Below are 16,632 nucleotides of genomic sequence, written 5' to 3'. Positions count from 1 at the left end.
TCAAAATAGGATGGATGGCTAAAAAATAGTTTTCATATTCCAAACATTTATTTAGAACATTTCTAATGAGAGTTGCTTATTAATAAACGTGAATTTCGTAAATATGAGTTCGTATATATATATCGCTATTTATTTGCAAGGTACTGATTAAAAAAATTATTAATAAAAAAATTTGTAAGATAACTTTCGTTTGAAATGATCTAAATATATATATATATATATATATATATATATATATATATATATATTTGTCTTGTCGGGTTTCCAAAATTACTAATTAGAGACTAATCATATTTATAGTATCATCATCACTAATTCAACCAATTATTGGATTTGATAGAGATTAAAAACACTCTCTTCGCTGTATAAATTGTTCCCATCACACGTAAACATTTATACAATTAGATACAATGTTAAATATTAGAGATTATTTTTATCAAGTAACCTCATTCATGTTGAAATTTTCTATTGAAATTTTCAATTTTTTTGAAGATTAGCTTGATCATTACGAATTTGCATAATTAAATAATATTTCTTACAAATTTTAAAATCAATTAATAGTTCCATTACTTTATTGGTTTCCCTATTAGTTTAAGAATTAAAATATTAATAATAAATATTTTTCTTTTGGGGGTAAGATTAGGAACAGTATGCTTTTTGACTTATACTGGAAACACTTTTTTTATTCTTTGCTAAATCTAAAATAAATCTATTCGAGTTAGCATTTGCTTATATATTTATATCTGTGTAGAGACATTTTCAATTTAGGTGGAAAAAAAAGGGTATAATTGAAAAAAATAATTAAAATAATAATAAATAAAAATCAAAAGATAAAATATCCCACCACTTTACAAGGAATAGAGTAAGTAATTTACTATTTACATTTAAAAATGTTTTTTCTCTGAAATTTTTCTCTACTAAAACTTCTTGAGAAATAAAAAATCACAACTCAAGATTTAACATTTTCTAATATTAATTTGTAAAATATTATAATTTCCTTCTTTCTTTTATACTATTATATTTTCTTTGACCCTGCAACTTTTGACTCATGTGGGAAAACTCCAACAATTCAATGGAATGTATTCAATTATCACAAGGCAGAACATAACAGGACGTTGACTGACTGATAATATTAGTAAAAATCATATGAACGTAATATTATTTCAATAATCACTTTAAAAGATATGTGAAAAGTGATATTTAATTTATCCATGATATGTTAAAGTTAATAACTACGTGAAAAATCATGTGGATTTAAACTGAATAATAGTGTGTGTGTCTATATATATATATATATATATATATATATATATATATATATATATATATATATATATATGTCTCCACAATCATGATTGAGCAGGTGTGTCGGTCATGAGTGAAATCCATTACAAAACAGCTATACGCAGAGATCAAAAACTAATAATTCATCCAACTAGATAATGGATTCAGTCTACAGCAATACCAAAATAATAATAATACATTGAATATTTTTATACTATTCTATTCTATAATCACAACTTGCCAAACTTCAAAGCTTTTAACTAATGTATTATTATACTGCTTGCACGTAACAATTGTGGAAAAGTTCACAGAATTTAAAAGCAGAGCAATTTCTAAACAGAAAGGGTACCTATTTCAGATTTCAGTGACACAATTATTCTCTATAATATTGTACATATTCTTTAGAGTAGATCCTAGTGGTAATTTTTACAACTAATTTCATCAATATTTAATAGTAAAACCTTTGTGAGCGATTCAACGTCATTACTGACTGTGGCGGGAGCTGAAAATTGCCTTGCACAGGACAATCTCAATCCTGAAGATGATCCCTAACTATGCAATCACAACACAGTTTCAGTTCATGGCTGTAGAAGGCCAGAAGCAGAACGCAAGAATGTCATCACAATCTACAATGGCCGCAAAAGTGGGTAATCTTCAAGTAATTCCCGTTCTGAGAGAGTATCGTTCTCATTCTGGGGTGTCCATAACACCTCAACTGCCTGTAAGTAATTAAAACACAAAGTGAGGTCATTTAACCAACAATGTCTACAAAGGACTATCAGACTAACATTGATCTTACCAATAATTTACTCGATGGAATGGATGCAAGTTTCTGTAAAGCGTCCTTCAAGTTTCCACTTCCATTGATGGTAGGAAGTTTATGCTCTCCTTCAGCAGCTGCCAAGATTGTTATCTGATAACATGAATTACAGGAAAAATTTAAGAACTGTCCTCATGGAACTTCAGTCTTCACCCTTATCAGATTGAACAAATTTGGTCTAATTTTTTACTCAACCCAATTAAATGAGTCGAGTTGAACTGGGTTTATCTCTTTTTAACTAGAAACTCAATCCAACACAACACAATTATATAATTTGTTGAATCATCAGGTTGAGCCATTAAAAAAAATTATCGCTTAACAAAAAGAAATTCCACAAATTAAATATGTTCAATATTTTTTAATTTTAACTTTCATAAGACAACGACAATACTTATAGCAAATACATCAACAATATTAAATGATGAAACATAAAATTGTTTTGACTACGCTAAATTTTTAGGAAAGAAGTATTTTTATTACATATTTATTATGTAGTTGCTCTGGGTGACATAAACTGAATTGATACAATCAAACAACATCAAGAAAAAGAAAAGGCAGAGAAAGAAAAACGTATAAAAATCTAAATTTATTCGGCATGCATCACTTACAATTAGAAAATGTAAAAACAATTTAATTCTTTAAGACGAAGGTCAACAACAGGTTCAATTGTGCTTATGTCTACTAACCACCAGAATGGAAATACGGGTCTTGAAAGAGTAACAAAGATGAGAAGATTCTTCATTGGTTCAGATTGATTTTATAATTTTCCGCCTTATAATTCTCCATAGGCCAAATATTTTCAACATCTTTTCGATTGTTTTTCTTGTAGATATGGATGTTAATAAGATACTAAAACAGGTAAGACGAGCCCAAAATGTAATAGTCAAAGGTGAAGTCCCCCCAACTTCATACCTAACACAAGTTAATATGCAATAATATGATTTCATTACGTCTTGCTACTCTTTAAGTTACTTATAAGTGTATAGTTAAAACATGGAGAAGTAAAATCTATGCAGGAGTTGAAAAACGTAGTGTTTAATCCAATTAGATCCCGAAATCTTAGTATGAAACTAATTCGAATTGGAATTTGTCCGTTTCATATTGTTGTACTGTTTGTTGGGGATAGAGTACCCTCTGTACTCTAGTAATATATTTGTTTTCTGTTTACGACCAAAAATGCATGTGAGGAATACAGCTTATTAAAAGTATAAAATAAGGAAGTTACTGGAAAACAAATCATACCACGATGTATTCATTGCTGAACCCATTAGCTCTCTGGCTTCTTGTGCTTTGTCTCTTTATACTATTGACATTGACCAGAGTTTCTTCATCAAACTTTCCCCGCTCTTCAATGGAAAGTTGATTAAAACGTTTCTCCCCGTCTTCAATACCCCGCTTTATGTCCACCTACACAAGTGTCAATGTTAGATAATCCAGTAACAATCAGTGGTTTCTGCTGCAAACACAAGGTGCTGGCAATTTGATGTGAATTCTCCACAATAATGTGGGTGATATTTTTGTCATAATTTGGTAAAAAGAATGTTTAGGGTTTCATACAAGACTGGGTGCAATTCATATGAGATTGAGGGTTGTTGGCCACATTACTGGTGAAATCCAGATGAGGAACTTACAGAACCCGTCCTATTTTGTTTTCTTGTTGGGACGTGTAAGATGAGTTGACGAAATACAAAAGCAGAATGAGAGTCCAGTTAGTACAGAAGCAACAGTGGAGTGGTAGACCGGTATAGTTGCTATGTTTGGCAGTATTGTTGATGCTATTCAAGAAATTATCTGGATGGAGTAATACCAAAAGGTGTCAATTCACCAGATGCTGCACCATGACTCCATTTTGTGCTTCTAGGGGAAACTACTGTTAAGAGAAATAAGAAGAGTTTTGAATTAACTCGACTGAGTCTTTAACCCAGCTATATTTTTCAATTGATAGTCGTGGAGATTACATAGTAATAAATGACAGACAGTTGTCATTGCATCTCTTACTGAGATGAAAAGAGAAAGACAATTTTTATAATTCAATGTGACTCTGGAGTAATTATGTTAACAGTGGCGTTTAGATGGTCCTCTACCCCGAGGCTGAGGTGAATGTTTTAGGGGGTTGACGAGGGGGTTATTGTTAGATAACCCACTGTTTAGTTACAATGATTGAAGGTCGCCACATGTATAATAAAATGAAAACTAGAGAAAAAGGGATCTTGTCATTTATAGAGAAAATTATAATTGGAAGGGACAGAACCTCAATGACTGCAGTGTTCAATCTGGTAATTGCGGTTCATCCCTATTTCTTCCTAAGAATAAATAAGTGTTAGCTTTATAGCAGCAAATGTTTTAGGGAAGGTGAATGTAGAGTATGATTGAAATTATATATACTCTTGAAAGATTTTTTATACATGGTCAAAATCTCAAACTAAATTAATATTGTATTCGAGAGTATATAATCAACTTCACCGATAGCTCTTATTAAAGCATTATTTTGGGGACAAAATAAAAATATTATAACATAAAGCTTATATTTTCTCAGCATAAAAGGGAACAATTTTAAAAGCATTAAACTAAGCTCTCTAGCCACTTCGATACTTTCTTTTAAATTTGGGACCTATGCTGACATCCTTTAAGGGATAGTTAAGTATACAAAATTTATTCTAAATTATACTTCAATGCATCGGAAACATTAAATGCTAAACTTTCTGCATATGATTCTTCAACCAGTGCCCTAAGTAAGGACACTGTTAAGCATGTGCTTTTAAATTTGAGAATGAGAATATTAAAGTGGGATGTGGTGTATCACAGTTTCATCTATCACACTATTAAGCAACAAAAAAATTAACATGATTTAACAACACAATAATACTAAGAGTTCATTTGGATAAACTTCTCTATAAAAACTTTAAAACAAAAAGTAAAATGATTTGTGGCATAAGCTAAAATTAGCTTATATACAGCTTAAAGGTCATCTTTTAGAGAAGCTAATATGAAAAAACTTCTACGATTTAAATTTTGCATAAACTATTTTTAACAAGCAGAAACTTATTTTATTTTTTTCTTTTATAATCCTAAAAGTGTTTATGAAGAAGTTTATCCAAACAAATCCTAAATTGTGGTGTCTGCTATAGTATCATGTAATTCTAGAAGACTGTAGATACAATACTAAAATCACTTACAGATGAGTATGCTGAGATACAGTAATCAGGGTGCCGAAGCAAAGCTAGGGTTGTCTCTGTAGCAGAAAGTCAAGTAACAAAGTAAATTACAAAAGAAAGTAGATTACAAAGCCAAGTTGCTTTAAGCAACATTATTATAACTGTCATAAGTAATTTGATATTTAAAGTAAATATTCCATTTCAAGAATTTCTATGTTTCCTGAACAATAGGTTTGATCTATATACCATTCACTAGATGTATCCATGCTATGTTAACAAAAGCGTATATATTTGTTAAATGAAAAGGAAGACATGGACATATGATGTTGGAACAGTGTGTCTAAGTGACACTGCACAATTGGTTTATACAGAAATATTGTATATAATAACTCATGATTAGAGAATATTCAGTTTCCTCAAAATCAAATATCAAATCAATATACATTAGGTATATAATATTTATTTCTGATTATGAACCATATTAAATTAAGTCTAGAAGCTTTATCCTGAAGTTTGAATGGAAGTGTGATGAAAATCTTAATATTTACACATTAATTGAAGAATACATGCAATGCTTGAAACTAAGTGTTATGCTGTATATAACCTGGGGGCTTAAAGTATTATGCAATGCATCTGACATTATTCTCCTGGATTTCCCTTTTTATTAAACATATTCTATTGGTACCGTGGACAGAATGCCACCCAATAAAATACTTTTACCAGGATTATGTGAATTCTATTCTATAAGTTGAAGCCCTCAAAAACCAGAACACAAATATCACGAGGCATTATAGTTAACCAAAATAAATCCTCAATCCTTCATTGCTTGTTGCAAAAAATAGCAAATTTGAAAAAAATAAACATGTCCACATATTTGGCTAACCTTACAAGAAAAAACATGTGATGGAAAATATAGAATAAACAAGTGACTGAAATATTGCATATTTAGCAACTTCACCTGTCAACACAAAATGCAGTCCTTCTGGAGTTGATGTATCAGCAACTTCTGCAATCCTATTCAGATCCCTTTGAAGTGTGCGACCCATCCCCAACAATCCAACCTAAAATAACAACACCTCCATTGAACATTTGACATTCACCAAAGATTTAACCATGAATAAAATGAAAAAGAGTGTGCTGTACAATAATAGCTGACAAACAAGGCTTTTAACCCAATTAAAATGGCAACAAATCTTGGCACCCAAACCATTGGATCATAAATCTAAATTAACAGTAAATGCATTAGTGAGAGAAAGCATGGTAACAAAGCATAACATTAGATAACAGTAGTAGCCACTTACTGGAAGAGCATGTAGCAAAAATGGTTCATGGCTTTATGCTAATGCCAGCAATCAATCAGGAAAGAAACTAAAAAGGAAGGCACGGAAATTTATCTGGAAAACATGACCATGATTGAAGCTTGAGCATGGTATTTTACTCAGTGGCAGCAAGTACACTACCCTGAGACCAATCTGTAAAAGGACCTAGAAACTGAACGAAAAATGATAAAAATCTGATCCAAAAATCTCTGTCCCTAGTCTTCCATATTGGAAATAGTAATATGGGGACTTGTCAATAATCCAGGCCAGGTACGCGGCCATGGGCCATGCTTTGAGAATCTCCCTTTATCCTCTATCATTTGTACCTTCTACAACTACAACTCCTGTTTCCATGGCACATGTCAGGTGGCTTAAATTGAACAGCTTGTGACATTCCTTCTTAATATGTAATAAATAAAAAATACAAAATGAAATAATATCAGCATCAAAGTCTTCATACTTGATAAGTGTCGCCCGTGTTTTCATTATCAGGGGTCAAAAGAACAAATTCATTCAATCCACAAGGAAGGGTACATTCAGGGAGGTAGTTCCAGGTAGAGCATAAACAACTAGAAAACCAGTTACCCAATTTGAAGCTTTCTCTTTAGATTGTCCAATCCGTGATATTTACCTCTTAGATGTTTTCTTTAATAAAAGTCGGGACATTTTACTTCTTCTCAATATCTGACAGAAGACACGTGGATTAGTTTCTTTACTCACTGATCAACTGTAATCTCTGACGTGTTCTTCGGTGCCACAACTTCTGATATAGCTTCAGAGCTTACTTCAATATATCCCTTTCACTCATCCAAAATTAATTTACCAATAACATGTTAGGCATTAGCCTTCACCTATCTCTCTCGGGAACTTGAAGGATGCAGTGTATTACAATACAAACAGATTTCGTTATACAGTTTAGAGGGACAATTTGTTTCATTCAACTCTGCCCTCTTTCATTTCTTTCATATATGCCATAAAATGCAACATTTCTATGGCCCTCTGTATTCCCTTGGCCTTACTTATACTTTCCAACCATCATCTCCAACAATAGTCGGAGTAACCTATTATTATTTCCTTTTGAATTATTCTTAACATGCATCTAATTTCATTCAACGACTATTAGCCTTACTAGGCTTTTTTTTTTTGTTTCTCGCAGCACTGCTAAGTGCCAAAGCAGGCACCCCTCCCTATGGACCAAGCCCTTCTACCCAAACCAACAGTGAGTGTCAATCCTAACCCCCAACCTAGAAGCTTCATGTCTCATCTCAGCAGAAGAGATGGATCTCCAACCTGCTCTAACTCATACCCAACAACCCAACCTAAAAGAAAATCACTTCCATCCAAATTCACAAAAAACTTCAGAACCAAGACTAAATAAACTAACACAGTAAAATCGGTAGCTAACAAATCGCCAACAAATAAGCCCTCTAAACCCAATCCAAACAACAACAAAGTGTGAAACCTTTGGTTTACAAAAGTAAGACCGGCTGTTCAACTTTCAGACTCAACCACAACACGGATACAAAAACATGACTCATAGCTAATAGCAAAAAGAAAAAAAGATAATGAGTAAAATAAACAAAAAGTTGTTAAGTTTGGCAAACCTGAAGCTTTAACACGGTGGTTTTGTCAGCAGCAGTAAGCACACTACCCTCGGAGCGATCCGAAAGAAAGCCAGAAACCAAAACAAAGGCCATAAACCCCGCTAAGATAAAAAAGAAACTCGAACCCGCACCCACTCCCACCCCTACGGCGGGCCCCAGATAAACCCCACCGAACGGAGAAGGCGCGTAATACGGCGCCGAATAGGAGAACCCCGATCCCGAAGTCCTCGGCACTGAATAACTCCTTGACGAAGAAGAAGACGAAGAAGAAGAAAACGACCTTCCTCCCATTCTTCCTCCAGAAGCCGCGAATGCAGAATTTGGATCGTACATTAATAACAACCCCACCAAGAGCGCGGCTATTGCTGGTTTCTTCAGCGCCTTCAACGTGTTCGAAAGTGTGCTCGAGAGAACCTCCCACGCCGATTGTGAACTAGACATGTTTTGAGGATTGCCCGATGAGAGACATTTTACAGTGAAAACGCGGCGTTTGGAGTCTGGTATTGCAACGAGGTTATCGAAGTTCGTGCGACGTGGAAGAGAAGGCAATTGGGTGGATTTGAAGTGGGAGAGATTGGGTTGGAGCAAGAGCGTTAATGGCATGGTCATTGAATTGAACTGGATTGAAATGAAATTTGATTTTGTAATGAAGAATTTGGGTTTTGAGGAAGAAGATGAAGAAGGTGAAGAAGATAGGTTGGTTGGTTTTGAAAGAGATGAAAATGGAGAATTGGGATTTGTGTGTAAGGGTCGGCCATGTAAGCAGGGATGGCCCATATTTTCACAAACCCATCTCATCCCCAAATCTCTGTCCTTTTCACCATAATTCTGTTTTCCATTTATCACGGCCACGTGGCTCAATCCATATTGCATATCCCTGATTTTCTTAATTATTAACTATTAACTATTGCAACAACTATCATTATTTCGAAATAATTTTTTTTAATATCTCACGTAAATAAAATCTTATATTAATTTTTACAAATTTTATTTTTAAATCTGTTTAAATAAACAATAAAATAATTTATTTTCAAATTCATTCAAATATTTTTTCAAAATTCATTTAAATGAACAAGCGTAAGAGAGACATTATTTTTCTATTAATTTTAATAAAAACATGTTATGAGTTTGTTTGTTTTTTAAAAATAGTATGTCTAAGATCAGGATAACACCTCCAAGTATTTAACCATTTATATTACCCATTTATTTTGTAAGTTTCTAAGTACTTCCAGTGCTGGTTATTTAATTTTATTTAAATGAGACTTATTATTTTTTTACTAATACTAAAATTTTGTAAGTTTTACTGTCAATACTTTAGAAGAACAAATATTTACAGTTAATTTTGTTGACAATTTAAAAATATAAGATAGAGTTATTAAATAACTCTTTAAGCTTGATTACTACGATATTCAAATAAAATATTTCATTATAAATATTAAAAAACAAAAATAAAATATTTCATTATCAATATTAATATATATATATATATATATATATATATATATATATATATATATTCAAAAAATAAATAATCCATTACAAAAAATAATCAAAACACATACAAACAAAAAAAAGTGAACTAATTTACAAAGGAATATCATATACAAAACATATAATTCAGGTTATGAAATTTTATCAATCATTTACTAACACGTACTATTTACAATATAAAACTACAAAAATAATTAATTACATATATACAAACATTGATATCAAATATCCAAGAATTTAACACTTATGGTGATATCTACTCCTTTTCGAAGTTATTGTTAATATATTTTACTCTGTTATATATAAGGTTAATTATTAACATTTTTCTGTCAATGTTAAATCCTCGAATTAGGATTTATGACACCTTTCACCACATATTCCATTTTATATTTTCTGAGCCTGATCGGTTATTAAAGCAATAGGATAATCTCCAACATTTAAACTCCCAAATCAATACATAAACTACACAACAAATGGGATTTCCCCCACAAAAATCATTTTTCTAAAACAAAACATACTTTACTTCATCCTTATTAACCATTATTTCATACAAAAGTTCATTCATATGCACAAAACATTTATACACATATTCCATACACTCATAGCATTAACACACATACGTTTATGCACATATACATCAACATACCATATAGCTTCTTTTATACCAATATCAAATCAAAACCACAAATAATAATGTTTTTCACATAAGAGAAACATAAAATAAGTCAAACATAAGAGACTAATTTTTTTAACTGCAAACTTCAAATCAAATAACTAATTGTTCAAAGTAACAACTCATGTGTCTAAAACCTATTATCAAAATTTTATTTTGATCTGACGGTTAACAAAACAATAATCCAATTTTTCCCAAGATGACGAAGACTAAAAAAATTATGGTGTCAAACGTTGGGAAAGAGACGTTCGATTCTACAATACCCATGAACCCACTTATTTCAGTGCACCCTAGTTCAAAAGTGGTGGCCAACGCCTTGAGACATTGGTCATTGTCTTAATGGTACTCGACGACACTACAATAATGTCCGACAATGGATCGGTACCTAAAACTCCCTTTTTAAGCTTTGATTGCACAATTTGACTCCTCTTGAGTGAGTTGGTCCTCATCTAGTAAACTTTTAACCCCTTAAATTTTCACATTTTAAGCTAAAGTTTGGCCATATTACTCAATTAAAAAATCTCACTAAGGCATTACAACTGAGAGACAAACCACCATAAAGCTCATGCTTTCAACATATTACAATACATATGAATACAGACATTTAAAACACATTAAATCAAATTCCATATCACATTAAATCATAATTCAACACAAATACATATAATTAACCAAGCACATTAACTTTAAACAAGTATAATTAGCTTTCTTCACCAATGAAAACAATCTTTAACAACTTTAACAGTCTAAAACACCTTCCACATCAACGAATGTTATACATACACATAGAGACATCACAAAAACAACTAGAACTTGTCATAAGGACCATTGATTAACAAAAAGTTGTATTGATGATTCAAAGAGTACATGCAAGCAAAAAAAACTCGCATGTAAGATGAAAACTAAATGGTTATACCAAAAAGGGAAAACAACGACTCACTCGATCGAAGAAAACGATCAGTCCAGATTGAATAGCTCGTCACAAGATCGCTTCAACGATCTCAGATCTTCAATTAGACAAATGAATGGTGAGAACTCTTAAAGAGAAGTCAAATAGCTTAAAAAAATAATGTTTAGATAATTGTTCTATTTTAAAATAATCTTATTTATAAAATTTTCTATTTATATAAATTTCTTTAATATTAAAATAATTGAATTTTACTATATTTAAACTATTATCAATTATAAAAAGCAAATTTTTAGATCCTAAATTTATTTTTAATTTTTAAAATAAATGCGAAATTGAAATTCGTCAATCTATTAAACTTTAATTTTTTTTCTCAAACTTTTGAAAATAAGTATATTTAATTATTTTAGGTGAATGACGTTGAAATTTTTTAAATTTATTATTGAATATTCTAAGTTGACATTTGAATTAAAACATATTAAAATGATATTTAAATATTGTTTTACAACACGTTTGACATGTAATTTTTTTATAACATAGTTAGAATAAGAAAATTATATTTATTTTTTTAATATTAAAAACTAAAACGTATGAACAAATTTTAATTTCACATATAAATTTAATTTAATGATTAAAATATATTTAACCATATACAATTGTGGCAATAAAAGTTGTATAGCTTATCATGCCCACAAATTCTTCCGGCACTTTCATGTATATGAAAAGTTTAATTTTATCACTATATTTTGGATTAAATGTTTTGAAAATACATAATTTAAAATACAAAAATTACTTTCCCGTTATAAATTTTCTTGCTATACAATATTTGTATTCTAAAATGTGTAATTTGAAATATATTTGTATTTCAAAATATGCTTTTGCAATCCAAAATATATCTGTCCATGAATTCACATTTCAATATATAAAATAGTAAATGCATAATCTAAAATATCATTTTGAGAAAGAAGGAAAAGAGTAGGGGATCTCCATAATTTCTTATTTCACCTTCTTTTCACTTTGAAAACAAAAATATATCAGCTTTTGAGTTTTGGAAGTCGTGATATATTATGAAATAAAAATTTCTTTCAAATTATATATTCCAAAATAAAAAATAAAAAGTAAATTTTATAATGCATAATCCCAAATATAAAATTTATGTTATAAAAATGTACAATTTGAAATACACAATACATAATATACACAATAAAAATACATTTTCAAACATACAATTTAAAGTACAAAATTTATATTTCAGATTCTACAACCAATAATATAAAGATAAAATTTAAGAAAAAAAATTACATTACAAATTCTATAATCTGTTAGGCAATTTTGTATTACACTAGCTGTTATATTAAATAAACGGTGAAGAGATATTACTTTTCACGATTTCACATTGGAGATAAAGATTATGATAGAAAATGCGCTATTAAGGAAAAAGAAACTTTAAGCAAAAATTTGCTTATATTATTTTTTTATTAAGGGTAAAATGGACATTGCATCATATATTGAAATCTTGGAGTGCAGAAATAGTTGGTTACGTCAGATGGTGCAGAAAATGTTTTAAGAACCAAAAAAGCCCATATTACTTACGCGCTCAAAGTTTAGCCCAGCCCGTTTGCTATCTAAACCCTAGTGTTTATAAAAAGGGTTAGGGTTTCGTTCAGTATTTCTTAGTGTGCGTGTTGTGGAGCTGCTGTAACCGCATCTGTGTGAAGTTCTTCAGTGCCAAACCTCATCCAACAGTATGGCGGACAAGGCTGTTACAATTCGAACTCGCAAGTTCATGACTAACAGGCTTCTTTCCAGGAAGCAGTTTGTGAGTTTTCCTGTACTTTTTTTTTTTTCGATGCGAATCTGCAAATGCAAATGATTGTTTAAACTGCTTTTCCGAGTCTTATTTATTTTTTGTTTCTGATTTTTGTTGCTGCTCACATATCTGTAATAATTGTAATCCATTAGCCGTATGATTCTGACTGATCGGATGTGCTTTTGTGAGAATCGTGTATATTTAATTCAGTCGTGTGTCTTGACGAAACGATTTTGTTTAATTGCCTATTGTTATAGCACGTTTGATCTTAGTCCATGTAACGAGTGGCGTGATTTTCACATTTGTATGATTGTTGGCTAGTAGATGGTTCATGTTTCTTAGTTAGTTGTCTTCTAGTTTATGGAATGTAGAAGTTGTTTTCCTGATTAAAGAGGTAGTGATTCTTAGCGCTGGCACCCCTAATCCTTTCTTCTATATATACATGTTTGTGTTGCAGGTTGTTGACGTACTTCATCCAGGGAGGGCAAATGTTTCCAAGGTACTTTCATTCTAGTTTTTAGGTATTTTTTTAAATAACTTTTTAGGCAATTCGGAAACTCTCAATATCCCTTGCTATCAACTGTGTCAGTTTTTGAGATGTTATTCATTGACAATTACACTATGATTTTTGAATTAATTTGTTTTGTTTCGGTTGTTGAATAATAGGCTGAACTCAAGGAGAAGCTTGCTAGAATGTACGACGTCAAAGACGCTAACACTGTATTCGTCTTCAAATTCCGAACACATTTTGGTGGTGGCAAATCTACTGGTTTTGGTTTGATTTATGATTCAGTCGATAATGCCAAGAAGTACGAGCCCAAATACAGGCTTATCAGGGTGAGTCAGCAATCAATAATCATACCTGAATTGATTTAGCCTGAAATTTATTTTGTGATCTCATTTTGTTAATGCAATATCACTGTTACTATTATTTTTCCTTACGTTATTGCTATCATCTGTTCCAGTAATTTTTCCTCCTGTGAGGCATTTTTACTGCAAATACAGTTGTAACACTGTAATTCATTTCATTGTTTCAAGACTGTTGCCAGTGTTTTAGAAATAAGGATTTAAACTAGTTTCTTAGGAGCATAAAGATTGGTCATAATTTTCTTAAGAAATCATTAGATTTATTTAGGTTGGTAATGGTTACTGTTGCCATCCTGTTCTTTTTTACAATGAATTGATTTTATTATGTTTCATTTTGCGACTTAGTGTTAGCGGCATTGAATATATTGTCATCTGTTTTTTTGTTTTCTTCGCTGAGTGAATTTTGTAATGTACATGTCTAGCAGCAGCTTTAACATTTTGTGCTAGCATACTAATTTTTATCTATTACAGAATGGTCTTGACACAAAGGTAGAAAAGTCAAGGAAACAAATGAAAGAGAGGAAAAACAGAGCAAAGAAGATTCGTGGAGTAAAGAAGGTAATTTTGTATTAAATTATAAAATAAATTATTAAATATCATGATTTGCTTGATTAAATTATAAAATACCGCATGTTTTATTTTGTGCAGACGAAGGCTTCTGATGCTGCTAAGGCTGGAAAGAAGAAATAAGATATGAGAAATTTTATTTCGATTCTAAGGTTATATTGGTTTCGGTGCTTTGTAGTGTTATTTTATCTTATGCTAGAATTATAGAATGAGATGTTTTGGCACAAGTGTTGATCCTTAATTTTATTTGATGTTTGCTTATAACTTCAGATGTTGAGTACTAGCATTGAACAATTTTGAGAGCTCGTGTTTAACTTTGCTTTCAAATATTTGGTAAATTTTGATGTAGTGATCATTATTTTGCGTAAAACGAATCTTGCTGTATTGGTTTAGTATTTTTATCTTACAGAATACCATTTAAGTTCAACTGGGTAAGTGTTTTATTTATCAATTCTGGGTATACCTTTTCGATTCAGCCTGGCTTAACCGAAAGTGTGTATGAGGAAAATAGAAAACAACACTAACACTGACAGTTGTGTTTAGGTACCAGACACAGCTGAATTTCATGTGTTTAGGTACAGACAGTTGTATACTGTGTTCAAGAGCAAAAGAAAAAAATTAGAGTGAAGACCTCCTAATGTTCCATTTTTCTCTTTATTCTTTCTGGTTTCCTGCCCTCGCAGCTTTAGTTTAGATCGAATTGAAACGTATTTTTTTTATGGTTCTTTTTCTGCAATTTGTTATTTTTTATTTTTGTTTGAATGATATTTATTCGTATCGAATATACTCCAAGTTTTTTGTACGAACTGAAAGATGTTAATGGAACTAATTTTTGCAGGAATAGTCTACATGTTATATAAGAAAATCATTGTGTGATATATTAGCAGGAATAGATCTTATATTTGAAATAGTAAAACAGTAATAAGAAAAAATATATATTTACGAATTTATGGAAGATAGGAATGGTGTTACTAGGACCAAACCTATTTAGCTAGATGTATACAAGAAATAGCTCCTTCATAACTTGTTAAAGTAGTCGTCAGCTTATTTGTGACAACCAACTTTATTGGATAAATTTTATCGTTGAGCGATTCGGTCCAATTATATTGGATTTTTATCTGCCAAAATAAAAATTATTGTAAAGACTATTGTATTACATGCTCAGTATAATTCATTTTCATAATATTTTAAACCAAATTCGATTAAATTTTATTTATAATTTATGAACGTCCAAGATTGTTGATTGTTAAATGTTTCTTTTTAATCTGTCATGGAATAGTTTAGAATGAAAAAAAAACAAGATTGTTGAGTGTTAAATGTTTCTTTTAATCTGTCATGGAATAGTTTAGAATGAAAAAAAACGTGTTTAAGATAAATACAAGTTTCATTTTTTACTGTTATATAAGGTCATTCAACTATCTGTATGTGTATATTTTTAAAATATAATATACAACTAAAATGAAATATTTATGATTCTATAATGTGCCCTCACGATGCACAAATTTGTTTCCGTATGATGAAATGAAAACATGAAAACAAAACAGTATGATGAAATGAAAACATGAAAACAAAACAGTAGTAGGAATACAAATGTAACATGTTTGGTTAGTAATTGAGGTTTCAACTACAAGGTTATTGATTAAAGAAACACATTATACCATGCCGTCTCATGATAAATTTTTATGAACATAAAAGTAATATTTAAAAAAAAAACGTCATTCATAAATTTAAGATAGGATTAGCTTTTAATTAAACATTTTATACAAATAAACTTATTGGAAGTTATAATTAGGTTTAACAAGATAATTGTTGTATCGTAATGCTTAGGATCTCTCTCTGTAGTGCGCACATTCATCTTTCAAAAAGTAATAAAACAAGTATCAGTGAAATTTTTGTCAATAATTTTCTTAATTAGAATACTGTCTATATATAACTAAGTTATTTATTTTGTTTTCATTCAAAAGAAACCTTTTCTTCCTAAAAGTCTGGGAAATGTTAAAAAGACTATTTTATTGAATATACGGTCTCATTGTTAGAACCAACATATTTCTCGTTTTCTGAACATTTGCAATGCATATTTTGTTCTTCTTAACTAGTTATTTATTTCAAATTAATTTTTTACTTCCATACTTACT

The 16,632-nt window shown here is 30.6% G+C and overlaps 2 protein-coding genes across 2 annotated transcripts; one reads left to right on the top strand and one right to left on the bottom strand.

The window, feature by feature from the left end:
- Positions 1-1,521: 1,521 nt before the first annotated feature.
- LOC106775962 lies at positions 1,522-8,953 on the bottom strand. Its single transcript, XM_014663225.2, has 6 exons — positions 8,183-8,953; positions 6,218-6,320; positions 5,281-5,336; positions 3,347-3,511; positions 2,084-2,197; positions 1,522-2,003 (listed from the first exon to the last, which is right to left on the bottom strand). Exons 1-6 carry the CDS (start codon positions 8,789-8,791, stop codon positions 1,911-1,913), a joined length of 1,140 nt encoding a protein of 379 aa, XP_014518711.1. The 5' UTR covers positions 8,792-8,953; the 3' UTR covers positions 1,522-1,910.
- A 3,954-nt stretch (positions 8,954-12,907) lies between these two features.
- On the top strand, positions 12,908-14,889 carry LOC106775081 (40S ribosomal protein S24-1). Its single transcript, XM_014662119.2, has 5 exons — positions 12,908-13,072; positions 13,521-13,562; positions 13,730-13,900; positions 14,402-14,488; positions 14,579-14,889. The coding sequence occupies exons 1-5, from the start codon at positions 13,001-13,003 to the stop codon at positions 14,618-14,620; spliced, it is 414 nt and encodes a 137-aa protein (XP_014517605.1). The 5' UTR covers positions 12,908-13,000; the 3' UTR covers positions 14,621-14,889.
- The last annotated feature ends 1,743 nt before the right edge of the window (positions 14,890-16,632 follow it).

This window comes from Vigna radiata, chromosome 10, assembly GCF_000741045.1.
Source record: "Vigna radiata var. radiata cultivar VC1973A chromosome 10, Vradiata_ver6, whole genome shotgun sequence".
NCBI classification, from domain to species: Eukaryota; Viridiplantae; Streptophyta; class Magnoliopsida; order Fabales; family Fabaceae; genus Vigna; species Vigna radiata.
This window is presented reverse-complemented; position numbering and strand designations above follow the sequence as displayed.

Excerpts from the sequence above, each read along its gene's own strand:
- LOC106775962 (XM_014663225.2), bottom strand. The coding sequence starts at position 8,791 with ATGACCATGCCATTAACGCTCTTGCTCCAACCCAATCTCTCCCACTTC. Across the intron at positions 3,512-5,280 it reads GTATCTCAGCATACTCATCT|GTGGACATAAAGCGGGGTAT; the intron begins GTAAGTGATTTT and ends ACACTTGTGTAG. Across the intron at positions 2,198-3,346 it reads TCAGCAATGAATACATCGTG|ATAACAATCTTGGCAGCTGC; the intron begins GTATGATTTGTT and ends TCATGTTATCAG.
- LOC106775081 (XM_014662119.2), top strand. The coding sequence starts at position 13,001 with ATGGCGGACAAGGCTGTTACAATTCGAACTCGCAAGTTCATGACTAAC. Across the intron at positions 13,073-13,520 it reads TTCTTTCCAGGAAGCAGTTT|GTTGTTGACGTACTTCATCC; the intron begins GTGAGTTTTCCT and ends TTTGTGTTGCAG. Across the intron at positions 14,489-14,578 it reads AGATTCGTGGAGTAAAGAAG|ACGAAGGCTTCTGATGCTGC; the intron begins GTAATTTTGTAT and ends TATTTTGTGCAG.